Below are 17,416 nucleotides of genomic sequence, written 5' to 3'. Positions count from 1 at the left end.
AGGAGTGGATGTGAGAATAAAGGAGGATCCGTGCTATAATGAGCTGAAATTGCTGAGGCGTGGATCTTAATAGATGAAAAGGAAAGTCCTTTGTGTAACATCTCAGTTAAATATTGTAGAATCTGAGGGATGTTTGGATCAAGGGGATTTAGGCCTTTAGCCTGGTTCCAGGCACAAAATCTTTTCCATTTGTTTCCATTTGTCTGAATAGGTTTTCCTGGTGCTGGGCCTCCTGGCCTCCAGAATGACATCCATAACAGCTTTGGATAAAGGTGTTGGCTGGTTGTTAGGTAATTTGCCATGCAGCCAGGTTTAAAGTCTTGAGCTGGCTGTGTAGAATCTGATTGTCTCGCTGGGTGAGCAGGTGAGGAATTTGTGGCAAAATCCATGGTGGGCCGTGGGCCATATTCCTTAAAATTGGATACCAATGCTGGTGTGGCCAGTCTGGTGCAACCAGTATCATTTGTGGCCTCACTAATCTGGCTTTCAGCAGTACCTTTACTAGAAGAGGCAGTGGAGGGAAGGCATACACTGTTAATGTTTTCCAACTGAATGAGAGGGCATCCACTTTCCAAGCTAATGGATGGAAGGTCCTTGTGCAAAATTTTTGAAGTTGGTGGTTGTGGGGGCTTGCAAACAGATCTATGTCTGGGCGTCCCCATTTTTGAGCTATCATTGCAAATACTTGTGGATCTAGTTTCCATTCGTGTGGATCCATGATGTTTCTGCTTAGGTCGTCTGCCAATGTGTTTTTCTTTCCTGGCAGGAATTGTGCTTGTAATTGAACCTGGTAAGACAGTGCAGTGTTCCACAGGGTCATTGCTTGCCTGCATAGAGGGTAGGAATGTGTGCCCCCTTGCTTGTTTATGTACAACATTACTGTGGTATTGTCCGTCTTTATTATTAGTTGTCCTGGGTATAGACTGTCCTTGAAAGCTGTTATGGCATTTTGTACTGCTAGCATTTCTTTTTGATTGATATGCAGATGTCTCTGATCTGAAGTCCATTTGCCCTGAATGCACTGCCCTTCCATGTGTGCTCCCCAGGCATAGTCCGATGCATCTGTTGTCATAGTTTGCCTGGCTGGTGGTAAGGTGAAAGGCTGACCCTTGTTGAGGTGACATGCATGTGCTCACCATAGAAACTCCTGTTGAAGGCAGGGAATGAGTGGTATCATTGTTTCCAAGCTGTGGCTATGCTGAGTCCATACACTTTTCAGATACCATTGTAATTTCCTCATATGCAGTTTTGCAAATGGTAGTAGTAGTATGCAAGATGCCATGAATCCCAAGTCCTGCAGAATTTTTCTTGCAGGGAGTTGGGTCTTTGTTGCCATTATTTTGAAATATTGAATCAGCTGTCGTTGTTTTCCTGGCGTGAGATAAGCCATCTGGGCCGTTTTATTCAAGCTGGCACCCAGGAATATTATGTTTTGTGAGGGCACTAGTTTTGATTTCTTTTCGTTTACTGTGTACCCTAGGCAACTTAGAAGGTGTTTGACAAATGCCAGATGATTTAAAAGAATGTCCTTGCTTTCTGCTTGAATAAGGCAGTCGTCCAGGTATGGGTATATTTGAATTCCTCTTTGTCTGCAGTATGCAATTACTGGTGCCAGGCATTTTGTGAAGACCCTGGGTGCAGTAGATAAGCCAAAGGGCAGTGCAGAGAATTGATAATGTGTTGAACCTGCAATGAAGTGGAGGTATCTTCTGCAATTTTGTCTGATAGGGACATGCAGGTATGCCTCCTTGAGGTCCAAAGTGACTAGCCAAGCATTCTTGCCCAGCATGGGAAGAAGCTGCTGTAGTGTTAGCATCTTGAATTTTGGTACATGCAGATAGGTGTTCAGAATTGAAAGATCCAGAATGGGTCTCCATGCTTTGTCCTTTCTTGGGACTAGGAAGAGTCTTGAGTAAAATCTTTGTCCTTGCTCTTGTGTAGGTACCTGTTGAATGTCTTTCATGTCCATGAGAGCTGTAATTTGTTTTTGTGCCTCTGCCCATTGATTTGATGGCAGGTTTGGCATTCCTTTGATCCTTGGTAAGGTATGAAAGTGGAATCTGTATCCTTGAGAGACAATGTTTAGAACCCATTTGTCTTTTGTGATGATGTGCCAGTTGTCTGCAAAAAATGCTAGTTTTCCTCCCAAGGGAGCTGCCAGGAGAGATTTGGTTGGTAGTTTGAGGATAGAGTCATTGTGTTTGTCTTCTGCTAGCTTGGGGCCAGTCTTCTCCTCCCTTCTGGGTAGCAGAACCCCATTGGCGAGGTTTGTAAGGGTCCTGTGACTGACCTCTGCCCCTAGGGCGTCTGTATTTGCCCCTCTGTGATCTGTCTGAAGATGGAAAGGACCAGTTTTTTGTTGGCCATTTTCTGCTGAAACGAGGGGGTTGTACCTGCAAAAAATCCTTGACCATTTGCATAGACTTTGCCTTATCCTCCATTTTCTTTAAAACCTCTTCTGCTTTGACACCAAATAATACATCCTGCTGTAAAGGTGCATCCAATAATTTTGCTTTAACATGGTCAGGGAGGGTTTGTTCTTTTAACCAAGCATGTCTACGTATGACAGAGCCAGTAACAGCTGCTCTACAGGAAGCTTCCAATGAATCAAATCTGCATTGTAAAATATGTTTGCCCACCTGTTCAGCTGCATGCAAAAGATCCTGCATTTCCTTGAATTCAGACTGTTCTGAATGTATGCTCATTTTTTGTTTTAACTGAGACATTAGGAATTGCTGATATTTCAACATGTGAAACTGGCAATTTAATGCTCTCATAGCCAGAGTTGCTGAGGTGTATATTTTCTTTCCCCATCTATCTAGGGCTCTGGAATCCCTTTCAGAGGGCACAGGATTTTTAGCCATAGAAGCTTTTGCTCCCTTAGGACCCCGGAAAATTGTTTCTGGGTCAGCTACAGGGCTTTTATAAAGGAATTTGTGTGAGTCAGGTACTCTGTAGTATCTGTCTGGTTTGGCTGGAGCAGGAGGTAGAGAATCTGGATTTAAACTAGACTCCAAGTAAACATCATCCACAATATCTAAAACAGGAGGGATAGCAAGAGATCTGTGCTGGGGTGGTAAAAGGAACTCTCGGAGCCTTTTCTTAGAATCTGAGTAATCCTGGCCTTCCCAGTGGAAATGTTCCCTCATGGTATGTAAAGTTTCCCCAAAGGAGTAGTCTTCAGGGGGAGATGCTGAGGGAATAGAGTCTTCAGCATCAGAGTCTTCATAAGGTGGAAAAGTGTAATCCTGTTCCTCAGAGGAATCTGAGGAGAGTGAAACCTGGTCGGAGGAAGCATAATCCTCCTCTTCTCTTGGTCTTTTATCAGGAGGGGGTTGGGAACCCCTGATAAGGGTAATCAAATCTTCAGCCATCTTAAGCATCTGTTTCTTAGGCATGGGACCTTGAACTGTAGACTGATGTACAGTTTTCTTAGGTTTTAAAGGAGTTTTAAGCCTAGCATACGATTTAATGGTGAGTGTAGTCGGTCTGAAGACACCTTCTGCAACCGAAGGTGTTTTTGCTGCACTGGTGTCTACTTCTGCTCCGGTGTCGGTAGATGGCTGTGTCGGCCTAGTAGGCTCCGCTTGGGAATCCGCAGCTGTCTGGGATTCCAGTTCTGTGGTCGTCAGGGACTGCGTAGGTGCCTCACTGAAAACCGGAGAACTGGCGACAGGCCCAGCTGAGGCCTCGGAGTCTGGCTTGTATCTAGGCTGCCTGTCCTTATCCTTGTGTTTTTTATGTATGGCGGTCGTTGGCTGCTCTGACGGCATGATATAATTAAATTTCCTACCAAAGTAATGTCGTGCGAAGTCAAAACGGCATTTGATAGTTCGTTTATTAAACCTAGCGCAAAACCGACAACCTGTGATGTCGTGGTCTGGGCCTAGGCAAGGAATACAATAGGAATGAAAGTCCTTATGAGGTATTTGCTTCCCACAAGAAATGCAATTGTTAACTTTTTCTGACATTGGACTGAGGCAAGAAAATGTTCCCCAATGGGGTACTTAGCTTTGTTGAAGACTTCGGACTGAAATTCAAATCGAAAATATCTGGTGTCAGCCGACCTGCACTTGCGAACTGCTTCTGCTTCGGGCACCGCGCAGCAAGAAAGACTGAAGAAAATGGCGTTGGATGCCTCTTAAATACCCCTGGTGCACTGACGTCAGGGAAGAAGCGACAGCAGCCGACACCGGACCAAGACTTTGAAATTTGGGCCGACTACGTGACCACCTGACGGCAGGATAATCCAAGTGTGATGACTGCAGCAGGGTAACACGAGGAACATCACATATCAAAAAAAAACTCAAAAATACTGGCCAGCTTTAAACTCAGTCCTTCACCCAGGAAAATCTACTACACCAACACCAAACATCCACAACAATTTCGACAGCATAGCTTCCATTTTTAACAAACATTTTACTGACTCTATAATTGCCCTTTCCAAACAGCAAACTCCTACTCCTGATACCAAACCATACAAGTCTACAACTAGCAATGCCTCATTATCTTTCTCCCCAGTTCCTACAGCCACTATAAAAAACTACTACAGAAACTAAAACCTACTACATTTGCCGTAGATAACTAACCCAGTGAATACCTCAAAATTTCCAGGTCATGAAATTCTTACTAACAAATAACCTTCTCGCAAACACTCAGCATGGGTTCCGTCCATCACATAGTACCACTACAGCTCTCTTATCCTTCACTAATACCGTAAACCATCACAGGAATAACAACAACTTTGTATATGCCATCTTTCTAGAACTATCAAAAGCTTTTGATATGGTCTCCCATTCCAAACTAATAGATGTACTAACTGAACTATCTTTTTCTCACCATCTTCCACAGCATGGTTTCATAACTATTTATCTGGCCATCAACAATCTGTTCTATGGCAGGGTGACCTATCTCCATGCCTTCCTTTATCCATTGGTGTCCCCCAAGGATCTATCTTGGGCCCTCTCCTTTTCTCCCTCTTTACTAATAATCTACACACAGCTACTCCACATGGTTCTATAATACAGTATGCAGATGATTCAACACTTATCTGTGCTGCCACTTCTCTATCAGTTCTTCATTCTCAAACACAGGAATCTTTCACTTCTGTTGAAACATGGTTAGCCAATGCCCACCTAATCCTGAACCCAAACAAAACTAAATTATTACTCTTTCAACCTAACAAGACATCTATCTTTTAACATAATAGCCGAAGGCAATACTGTGATCTCCCCAACAACCCATACAAAGCTTCTTGGATTGGAAATAGACAACACCCTAACATTTGATTTGCATGTCTCCCTAACTATAAAAAAGTTCATAAGAAACTTTGAAGTCTACACAGGCACAAAAGGTTCCTGACCACAATGGCCAAAATTACATTAGCACAAATCCATCTGCTCTCCACTCTACTATAAGCCTCTCCAATTTTAACTAATCTAAGGAAAACTGACTTATCTAAGCTAGAAGCATGTTATATTAAAACTGCCAAATTTGCATCTGACTGCCCATATAGAACACATCATTGTACAACTTTAAAGATACTAGACTGGCTTGAGCTTCCCAACATTATTCTTTACAACCAACTCTAACTCACAAAACTGTAACACAACCAACTAGAGTGCCCGCACTACAAAATTTCATCCTTCTTTACAGTTCCAGCAGACCACTTTGCTCTAACGACAAATACTCACCGTCTCCAAGGCCAACAACACTGCAGGAGAATCTTTATTTTCCAACTATACATCTCGTATATGGAACTCCCTTCCTAACTGCATTCTCTCAGTCTCATCCACTAACCACTTTAAGCCATCACTTAAAGCTTATCTAAAAAATAAGTGGCTATGTTCCTGTACTAACCTCTCATGAGTCCTCTGGTACATCACAGTATACCCAAAACATATCCAACTTCTCCCTGGTGTTTAATGCTTTATTCCTACCGACCTGTCTTAACCTTATATCTTGACATAAGTCATACCTACAAATAGTTCTAGCTATGTTCAAAGCCCAGGTTTTGTTGTCAAGATGCAACAAATTTGTATGTTCTTACTTCTTACATATACTACATTTTGTTTACTTTATACATTACTGATTATTGTAATGTGTGCATGAAAATTTACTGTTCCTCATTGAGCTTTTCTCCCTGAAAATATACTGTTACTCATGGAGCTCTTCTCCCCGGGCCTCTGCTGAAAAATGACCTGTGTCGAGTCGGACTTTCCCAGTAAACAAATATTAAATAAATAATAAAAAATAAATATTAATAATGGCATAATTACCTTCTTGTTGTTCACATCTGTGATGCTATGTCTGGAGATATCTACCAACTTGCCTTCTAGGATAACACCACTTCCTCTGAAAATAGACAATTAGTAAGAACAACTTGTTAAAGGACTGAAATCTCAGTACAAAAATATAAAAAGGAAATATAGTTTTGCTGAATGGTTAATTCACAAACTCTCTGAAATGGTCACTATAACTTGATGCCGACTAAACTGGTGCCAAAATTCTTGTCCGAGTTAGTCATATTTCCCTATGCTGCTTCATAAAAGTTAGACGACTTGTTGAGGTTACAATAATATATTTTGCAAACAGAAACTAAAGATTTCACCTTTCATCATCATACATATGCTTCATTAGCCCCCATGCTGAAACTGTAATAATATTCTGCTTTTGAAAACAAACAGGATTCTGGCACTCAAGCAAGACAAGATATCACTCATACATGCCAGAGACGCAACCATATATATATATATATATATATATATATATATATATATATATATATATACACACACACATATGCACTTCAGTATTGCCTTGCAAATTATGCTTTGTGAAGTTTATATAACGAATTTTACAGTTAAATCCAGTTATAAAAATTAATCGGGGTACTTAATACTGAGAAACTAACATAAATGAAAAACCACAATACAAATATATAGTTTAAGGGAATCCTTAAACAAAGGCTATATTAAAACATTTCTCTTCCTCCATTAAAATGAAATGTACAAATGCATCTGGATATATAACTTTATTGCAATCCTAATTCATAACAAGTTTTTTTCTGTAATATTTTTCAGTTGCTGCCTCACGGCACTCTCCAGTCTGGTTTCTATCTGGGGAGCCATGCATTCTTCTCTCTGACCCTGTGTGAGGTTCTGTCAGGGTTTCCAGTTTCCTCCCACATCTCACAGGCATGCCAATAAGTAAAATGAGTTTGTGGTCATGTGTACAGTAAGTCAACAAAAGACTGAGTTAATCTCCTGAGATAAACTGGCATCCCATACGGGAATGTTTCTTTGCTTTGCAACACTGCTTACCACATGCACTCAGGTCATTCCACAACAAGTACAAATATGACTCAGTTATTGTCCATGTGGGTGTGAATGACCGGAGACATATCTCCCTGGACTACATGAAAAAAGATGTGATGGAACTCTCAGATTATGTGTCCCAGGAAGTATGACCCTAACCCTGAGCAGTATTCTACCATTACCCAGAATGATACCACAGTATGAGCAGAAAATGATTGACTTCAACAATTGGCTAAGTTTCTCGTGTCATTCTAAGGGGATACAGTATCTGTCTGCTTGGGTCAACATGATTGACAGAACTTGATGTTTTTCCAGACACAGCCTGCATCTGTCACCCCTGGGATTCCAGGTACCGGCTAAGGCTCTTGCCACCCCTATACTGCCTTTTTTAGGCAGTGTTCCAAAGACCGAAATTCCACCGTAAGAGCTACAAACAAATGCAATCTGCGGGTCATGCTGCTCAATGCTAGAAGTCTAAATCTCAAGATGGACTCACTCTAAACTTTCCTCAAATTGGAGAATATCAACATCTGTGCTGTAACGGAGGAGACCTGATTTAAAGAGGCAGAAAGCACCCCTGCACTCCCAGGCTACAACTCATTCCATACCTTTCGGCCCCAGAATATGTCCGGAAGCTCAAAAAGGAAGTGGTGTCTCCATATTCTTAAAGGATATGCACACCTCTAGACTGGTAGCCCAGCATAATGAATCTGAGATACTTCAGGTACAACTAACACTGGGCAAGACAGCGATACAAGTCATAGCCTGCTACAGAACCCCAAACATGCCCCTAGACTCTGACTCCAAGTTTCTAAGCACCCTGGAATCTATCAAGGTCCAACTCAATACTGTCATACTGGGTGACTTCAACTACCCTTCCATCAACTGAGAAAACTATTCAAGTACCAATGTACAGGATCAACGTTTTCTGGAATTTATCAATTCCAATGCCCTGGACCAGCTCATTCTAACTCCCGCTAGAGGAAGCAACATCCTTAACCTGGTTATCACCAACATGGGAGACTGTTGCTCCACACCTATAGTCAATTCCTCCCTGGTTTAATCTGACCACAAACTGATCACCATGGAAATTTCCATCTCACCTACACCCCCTGCTAAGGTGACCACCCTGGAAAACTTCTCTAAAGCCGACTTTTGGTTACTAAAAACAGAGGTGGCTAACTTCTCAGCACCCATGCCAATGGAAAATAGCTGCATGACTGCAGAATTATACACCAATGCACTGTATGAGCATGTACACAAATGCATGAACCTTGCCATACCAAACAGAACTAAGACACTCTCCTCCAAAAAAAGGAAGCCAATCTGGTGGTCCCCAGTCATCAATAAATTCTGCAACAGAAGGAAGAAACTGTTGCAGAAAAAAAATGAGGTCACAAGACTGGAAAACCTCCCTTATCAGTATCAACAAAAAGCTGAGATCCCTTATCAAATCTTCTAAAGCCAGCTAAAAAGGCAGAATTGCGAATGACACCAAAAACAACCACAAAGCCTTCTATAGCTATATCAAAAACCTCAAAGGCAATACCCAGATTTGCTCTGAGTTATTGCACAATGGCACCTCTTATAATGAGCCAACATACTGGCTGACAGATTTAGTTCCAACTTTACCCCTCCCCCCAGGGCCCTATCACAATACCAGAAGAAAGCCTGGTACCCCCCATTTCTGTGGCATAAGTAAAAGCTGTATTGTCAAAAGCCAATAATACAGAGTCCATGGGACCTGATAATATCCCTGGCTACATCAGCTACAAAACGAACTGGCAACAAATCTGTGTGCCCTGTTCAATCAAAGCCTTACCTCAGGCTATGTCCCTAATGAATGGCACACTGCTACAGTCATCCTGCTCCACAAAGGGGGAGCAACTACAGACCATGGGAACTATCGCCCCATTAGCCTGATGAGTCTGGTATGCAAAGCTATGGAGCGCATCATCATGGACATGCTTAACAAAGATATAGGCAATCTCCAAACTCCTGACCACAAACAGTTTGGCTTTATCAAGGGGAGATCCTTCCTGCTGAACCTGGTAGACTTCCTTGAGGCAATCACCAATGCTGTGGATGAAGGTAAGGCAATGCATACAGCCTACCTTGACCTAGCCAAGGCCTTTGATACCATTCCCCACTCAGGTATCATTGATAAGCTCACCAAACTAGGCTTCAACCCTTACATCACTAGGTGGGTTGCAAATTGGCTCACAGACAGGACCCACAGAGTAAAAGTTGTGGATTCCAAGTCAGACTGTCGACCAGTCACGAGTGGAGTCCCACAGGGCTTGGTCCTGGGTTCTATCCCATTTGGCATCTACTTCTCAGAAGTCCAGGACAACACAGAATGACTCTGGCTGACCAAGTTCGCTGATGACTGCAAGCTAGGAGTCATTATCATCTCCCTAAGTGATGCAGACATCCTACAAAATGGCCTCTCTGAGACCAATGACTGGTGTTGGAACCATGGCCTGAAGCTTAACATCAAAAAATGTGTCATCATCCCCTTTGGAAAAAACTCAGTTACCATGAATTACCACATTGATGGGAGCCCATTGAACACTGAAGGGGCCATAACAGATCTGGGTACCCAGGTCGACAGCCACCTCACCTTCGACCACCATATTGCACTGTGGTCAGAAAGTCTTTCTACGTGGCACATCTTACAACCAAAGGTTTCGCATCCAGGAAGAAAGAGGTCAACATCCCTCATTAGACCAATCATCGAATATAACGCCCCGTTTGGCATGTACCTGACCAGACACCTACAACAGCTGGAGAGGCCACAAAAGTACCTCACAAAAAGGATCCTAGGCCTTAAACACATGTCCTACATGGACAGACTCAAGAAACTTTAGCTGTTCTCAGTCTCTTATCATCTACTTAGAGGTGATTTCTGCTTGACTTTCAAAGCCATGTCCAATCCAACACTACTTGAAATGCTACACCTAAAGAAATCCCAATCCCCCCACCCCACACGCTCCAGAGATCACAACCTCATTACCACGATTAACAGAACATGCTGGAGGGACAGGTTCATCTCCCAAAGACTACCCATACTCTGGAATAAGCTTCCCATTCATGTCAAACAGCGTACCTCGCTGGCCCTCTTCAAGAGGAATACTGACAAGTGGGTGGGTAACAAAGTTCACTCCAGGGATCATTCCAGTTGCCCTACTGGATATGAGTACTGTGAATTAACTTTGGGTGGCATGGTGCCTGGTCAATTATTTCAGGCTAGGCTTGTAAAGCCATTAGCCTAGTACACACCTATGAACAAAAAGAATGAATGAACTGACACTTTTTATTTTTCACTACAGGATATTGTGGTGCCAGGGTAGGGAAAAAAATTAAAAATGTGATGAATTTTTCTTTTATTTTGTATTTCAAACTTTTAACATGTACAAAGCTATATTTAAGCAATCTGTGATACTTCTGTTGCTGTGACAAAAGAACAGATGAGCTCTGACATTTTTCTATGAATGTTAATCAAAGGAGAAAAGGAGGAAGTGTTGAGTTTTTCAAAGTATAAAATGTATCTTCTATTTGTCATGTTTCAGGAAACCAAGGGTCATGACGCAATTGCAAGACTGACAAGAGGCCAGACGCAATAGCTAGTTATTCAAACAACACTTAGAAGTAATGTGTGAAATTTTGTCTTTTATTCTCTATTATTTTTTTTTGTATGTGAAAAATGTCTGATATAATTAGCCCTGGTTCCCAAGAAAATGCCCTACTAAATCTGGGAGTTTGAAAGTGGAAATGGTTAAATTACATCTGTTTTCTGATAGAAGTGATAAACTAAAATATATATTTATAGCTGAAACTAAAGTCAATCAATCATGCTTAGCACATCTTGATGACAACATCTGTGAAGATTTTGAGTTTGCAATTTTGCCATGTATTGCATTTTTAGATCACTTGTCGCTTTCAATGTTGGCAGCATGCACATGGCACACTGGCACTGTTATAGCAAGGCTAACACTTGGTGGGAATGTACATATTTCCCACATGTGAGATGGCAGTGGAGGGGCAGGCTTAACCTCTGGTATAATCTGTGCTTAGTGCTGAATGTCCCGTCTATGTTAGCCCTAGCCAAGTTACATAAAGTCACCACCACCAAGGGCATTCATGAGCTATACTGCCTCCAAGGTGTGTACATACACTACAGGGAAGGAGAATGTAGATGGTCATCACCACCATGACTCAAGGTAATTTCCTGGCCTGGGTGCCATACATTGCATCAATCAGAAAATGTATGCATCGGTGATCTAGGCATCAGAAGTCAATGCATTCACCATGGCAAAGACCAAAAGTGTGCTTAGTGGCCTATATAAGGAACTGAAACCACTGGAGGGATTGGGGGATGACCTGCACCACATGCAGAGTGACATGACATACAGGAAACTGAAGCAATGGCGCCTAGTGATGACAGACTCGGCCCACTTGGTAGCCACTGATGGTACATCAAGAAGAATATTTGCAAATGCTTACTGCTGCCATTTAAGGGTCAGGATGTGAAGTGAAATGGTCACACACAAGCCAGGTGTACATACACTGCTCCGCTGTCACCACTGGCCATGTCTGCCTCCACAACTTAGCATGAGTACTCTCAAGGTTGAGGCAGATGCTCATTTTGCCTCAAGTCAGATGCTCTGGTTCCCACAGATATTCACCATGTCTGGCTCCTGTTGGTAATCCACAATAGCAAAACAGGATAATCCTTAGGATCCTGAAAGCCAATAATCTACAGCCTCCTCACACAGGGGGCACATTAGTTTTCTGTACTAGCTCAAAAAATGTTACACCATCCCTCATGCAGTACACATCCAGGCCTGAAAGTGCAGGGCCACACAGTACTTCTGGCCAAAGTTCACAACAAGGAAACCACACTTAGATACTGAAGATGTCATCTCCAACTCTCCCAACCTGCTACCATTCTTCAAAGCTACCACACCCACCTCCCATAACCTGTACACCTATGGTAGCGCTTCTGTCACAAGACACTGTGCCTCAGCCTACCTAGACAAATGATAACTATAACCTGCCCTTTCCTGTGGCCTGTGTGGGTAAGGAATGTCTAATGCACAGCATGCCAATCAATGAACTGTACTGAATATCTTGGAAAAATTATTACATGCATCAGTTTTACTATGTGTTGCCCCTGTCAAAGCCCATAGCTGTGAACCAGATGTCACCTCTGTCAGTGCTGTAGCATATTGCTCTTGCCTCCATCTTCTGTTGGGTACTACTGCAACTGGTTCCTCTGATGGCTCATCTGATTCCAGTTCTGCTGCCACAGGTCTGTCAGGAGTTATTACAACATTCCTGTGCTGTAGCTGCTTGCATACTACCACACTATGTAATATGCTACAGATCATAGATAACTTACTGATAATCTCATATGTGTATAGCAGTGCACCACTGGATGTAGCCAAGCAGAGGAAGTGAGTTTTCTGGATTCCAAACACATGTTTAATGATGTTCCATGTCTGCAACAGTGCCATCCTATATGCCATCTCTGCCAAGGTCAAGGGCTTTAGATGGGTAATAAGCAATGGTTTCAAGGCACATTATGTATCACTTGCAACACATAATAATGGACACTATTATGACTGACCTACTATGTACATCCATGGGGCAGCATATCCAGGACTCTGTAGCTGGCAATTAAAGCACCTAACAACCAGTGGACCCTGTGAAAGTCACCCCACACAAAATGACTGAAGAGGTCACATGTGCCAGGTGTGATAATCATGGGAACTGGCTGGATGGTGCATGACCACAGAGTACATAATACCCTCTGCTATGCATACCACCTAGCAGTTGTTGTAGAAAGCCTTCTGTTTGACATACAGCAGTAAAAGCCCTTCGGTTTGAAATACAAGACACTATGTGGATCAACTGAGGACTTAATGGCAAAGTGGATGCAGACAGTGACCCTTAATATCTCAAGAAAACAAGGTTATGTCATAAAAATACCTGTGTAGCTATGGTCTCTTAGCTGCTGTTCATGGAAACCATATATGCTCCACCATATACTGCAGCATCATGTGAAGTAACAGGTGTAGGATTCACAAAGCCAACACCTGTGAAACTACCAACATGATCCCATTGAATGCTGAAAAGTTCCCACAGCAAAGATGGGTAATGTGACACAAACCTTCATGTCTACAGGGATAGGTATTATATTCATCTGCCTCAGTTCTATACATTGTTGGATCTACTTCTACTAACTCCTACATAGTGTCTCTTGTCTACATAGAAGCAGTCAACAATGCCCTGATCATGCAAGTGATAGTACGTCAGCCACTAGTAGACCTGACTACAACACCGATGGTGAAAATGCACAACATCGTGGACTCCAGCTCTAAAAGCAATTATTAACAAATACTGTTCTGCTAATGCTGACTCTACTTGTATCATAATGTGAGTGAAGATCCTGTATTTCAACTATCCTCAAAATAGCTGATCAGATTAGCTCTCCAGACTCTACCAAGTTTTCTTTCAACACTTGCATATGTGATTAGCCCTCATTACCATGATGATACTCATTTGCATACCAGTACATAGTCATTTGCATACCACACCTTCTGTGCTATTTTTCATGATAATTGCATCTCTGAATCTCCCCCTCTCAGTGCATCACTGTTCACTGTGCAGTTTCTCACAATGATGCATTCTAACTTTCTGTATTACCCCCTTCTTTCTGTGGTATTTAGTGCACAATGTGACTGCTGTACATTACGCAAAAAAAAAATTAAATCAATGTTTGCTTCTGTACTGACAGACTGAACATTCTATGGGTCACACTGGCACCGCTCTAAAATCAATAAGTAGGAAAATCAGATATGTTAGCAAAATAAAACTAACTTATCAGTATTAATGATGCTGTTTTTCATGTAGAAAATTAGTATTCATTCAAGACAAGTAGCATGTCATTTTGCAAGCCTAAGAACAGATTAGGCAGAAGGGAGCTGTGCTGTCCCCCCAAGTACCCTAAACATTCATTTATGAAAACCCTTTTCCTTAACAGTATCACTGTTCAGACAAATTTGATATTGGGATATCATTAGGGTTTGAGTTTACTGATCGGAAAAAAAAAAAACAATCTTCTTTAATCACCCAGTTAAAAAACAATCTTCTTTAATCACCCAGTTTTTATTGTTTCTTGCCCCCCCCCCACCTTGTGTTTTGAACTGCTGACATAGATATGTGTATTATATATATTTTTTCCAGCATAGGAGTAATGCAAACACTTGGTTACAATCAAGTACAACTTATTTATTTACAGTGTGGTAAGGTAAACACAATGAAAATTAAAATCACTTGCAGTTCAGTTCATTGCTTCCAGCCTATCACCCCAATTCCACATTCCCTGCATCTCCTTTGTAGAGTACTGTAGGTCAGGTCCAGCCTACTCCATCTCCAGTACAAGGTATAACTAAGTCTACAGTCAACTAATTTCTCCTGGCAGCCATCCACGTCTTCTAGTTATAATGTTTTCAAAGGTCTCCACTCTTGGATTTGCATACTCCCTTTTTCACATGCAAATGTCTTTACCTCTCTTTTTCTAACTTCTCCTTTTATAAGGAGGAAGCAGTGACTCCTCCTCACAGACTAGCTTGAGGCTACAGCTCCACAAATCCAACAGCAGTTGCAATGGAACACTATACCATATGACCCTTTCCCCCAGCTTAGATCTGTGGAGATAAGCAACATCAGCCAGCCAGTTTCCACCTTGGCTGTCCCACAGCCTCAGTGACAGAGAATTATACTTCCTCCATGTATTTCTCCATTTGTATATTGCCTGGCAATGTGCTGCTGTATAAATAGGTGCAGCACTTGTCTCTTTATGTCATATACAGTCTTCATCTTTTATACTCGTTTCTCTTAAGTTATCAAACTTTTATTAGCATTTTTAAAGACTGGATTTTGTGGTGTTAATGTCTTCCACAATATGATATGAATCAATTCACGTATTTTGAAGATCATATAGCCAATTCAAGTGACATTTTGTCTATACAATCTTCAGTGGGTTTTACTATATCCCTTTCTGTTGTGTTGGTGATCCAAGGATCATACTGCTGTACATTTTGTTGCTCAACATCAGAATCAACTGCATCATCTCCAATAAAAAGTTTTAATTTAATAACTGATCCAGAAGCAACTGAATGCATATTTGTTGAAACACCATAGGATGCAGAAATGCTAAGTGGTATGTATTTTAATGCACCACTACCTTCTAGTGCTTGACATCTCACTGGGGTTTGAGTTGGCACCAATTCTGGCTCTTTTATTGAATTTTCCTTTACATCAGACATAGTCGGTGAGTGTGTTAGTGTAGGCTCTATGACTGGATTATATTCAACATAAAGTACATTTGAAGGATACTGTACACTCCCAGTCTGACCTGGGTTTGTTTCTTAAGCTTTAGGGTTCTGTAACAGTTTGTTCTACAGTCTCACCAAGCAAGCTAGTTGGGTCTTCAGTACAGTTCAGAAGCCAAAGGAGCAACTGAACAGATGTCTGTTCTGTTCTCAACTATTGCTACTGTCAATGCTACTGCTTATCTTAATCATCTACTGCTCTCTCCAGAATGTCTGTATGCCAGTAGCCTAATTCTTCTCTATACTTTCAACAGCAGGCTCTATGTTCTCCAGAGTTTCAAGTATCTAATGCAAATTTTCCTCTGAACTCCATGCTTTCTTACATTTCTTTTTTGTATGTATTGTAAATACTGCATACTTCTTATTTAGTTATAAATTTAACATTTGTTAACCCATATCCTGCTCTGTTTTATAACCATCTTCTCATACATGAAAGTACAAGGCAACTGGATCATATGGCCATCCAAGCCATACTAGTACCCACCCTTAGACCTCACATCCTTCTTCAAGGAGAGACAGGACAGTCATGTGGGGTGAATTTATGAATAACCCATCATACTGTCCAATTTCGTATTAAAGGAAGACAATATGTCAATTTGCTTGATCTGGAAAGAGTTTGTTTCAGAGAAGTGATAGTCATTGCATGACAAATCCATATCTCCACCAAGACATGTTTTTTTTTTTTTCTGAAGGAGGCTCAGATTTCTGGTTCTAGTTGCTGGAATGTTTGATTTGTGGATTGTTGATTTGCCTAGGAGGCAAGACACAGATTGCCCCAAAGGAGTCTATAGGACACTGAATACACAGACAGGGCCTTCAGTCTTGTTCTGTTTTATAGCTCAGGTCTTTTAGTTGCATGATGCTTTTTGGCAGGAGCCTACAGGATTTCTCCAACTGCTTAATACGTTTAGTAATATACATTCCAAAAGGAGCATTGCAGTCTATGATGGACCTGATCAGTGCAGAATACAAGAGGGGTAAGGACTTTTTTGGTCTAAATGAAATATCTTTTGTGATCACATGTGCCATATAGGAGAATTTCCTGACCACTATGCAACATGATCAAAAGAAGGCATTACTTACCCATGTCCCAAGGTCTCTCACAACATCTCTGTTTTGGAGTGGGGTGTTTCCTGTACTATAAGACAGGTGGAAAGTTTGTTTTCCAAACGCAATAATGCTGCATTTTTAACATATACTTTTAGCCCATTATCAGCATAACAGACATTAACGTGTAAGTTCACTTTGTATCTCCTGCATAACAGAAGGGATTTAAGTAAAACATGCAGTTTACTGATTGTCAGTTGAATCTCAATAAGTTTGGTTTGTGGGTCTCTGGGAATCTTTCTTGAGATAATGCGGTCTTTAACAAATATGGATATTCCATCACAGCCTCCACTGGGTTCTAAAGGTGTGATAGACACAAAACTCTGGTGTAGAGGTGGGAATGCTTTCTGCACTTTTAAACCAGCTTTCAGTAACAATACACACATGAATGTGTTTCAAATGCAGGAGGGCTTCAAGATAGGAAATTGGTGGTGCTGCGGTAGCATTGTCGCCTCATAGTAAGACATTGTCCGGTTCGATTCTCAGCTAGAGCGTCTTCTGCGTGGAGACATGCGTGAATGGGCGTACCTTCGTTGAAGGTTGTGCATCAGGGCTGGTAACTCGGCACGTAAAACTCAACTACCAATCATT

The 17,416-nt window shown here is 41.6% G+C and overlaps 1 protein-coding gene across 1 annotated transcript in view; it reads right to left on the bottom strand.

Annotated features, from left to right (window-relative positions):
- Positions 1-17,416, bottom strand: part of LOC122807224 (AP-3 complex subunit sigma-2) — a 1,165,940-nt gene that overhangs the window by 1,085,969 nt on the left and 62,555 nt on the right. The window contains exon 2 of the mRNA XM_044078299.1: positions 6,279-6,354. Within this exon, the coding sequence (XP_043934234.1) occupies positions 6,279-6,354 (76 nt within the window). The remainder of the gene's footprint in view (positions 1-6,278; positions 6,355-17,416) is intronic.

Source organism: Protopterus annectens, chromosome 7.part0 (assembly GCF_019279795.1).
Source record: "Protopterus annectens isolate FY-2018-M chromosome 7.part0, PAN1.0, whole genome shotgun sequence".
Lineage (NCBI taxonomy): Eukaryota > Metazoa > Chordata > Ceratodontiformes > Protopteridae > Protopterus > Protopterus annectens.
Note: the sequence above shows the minus strand (reverse complement) of the source record. Positions and strands in the feature narration are given on the sequence as shown.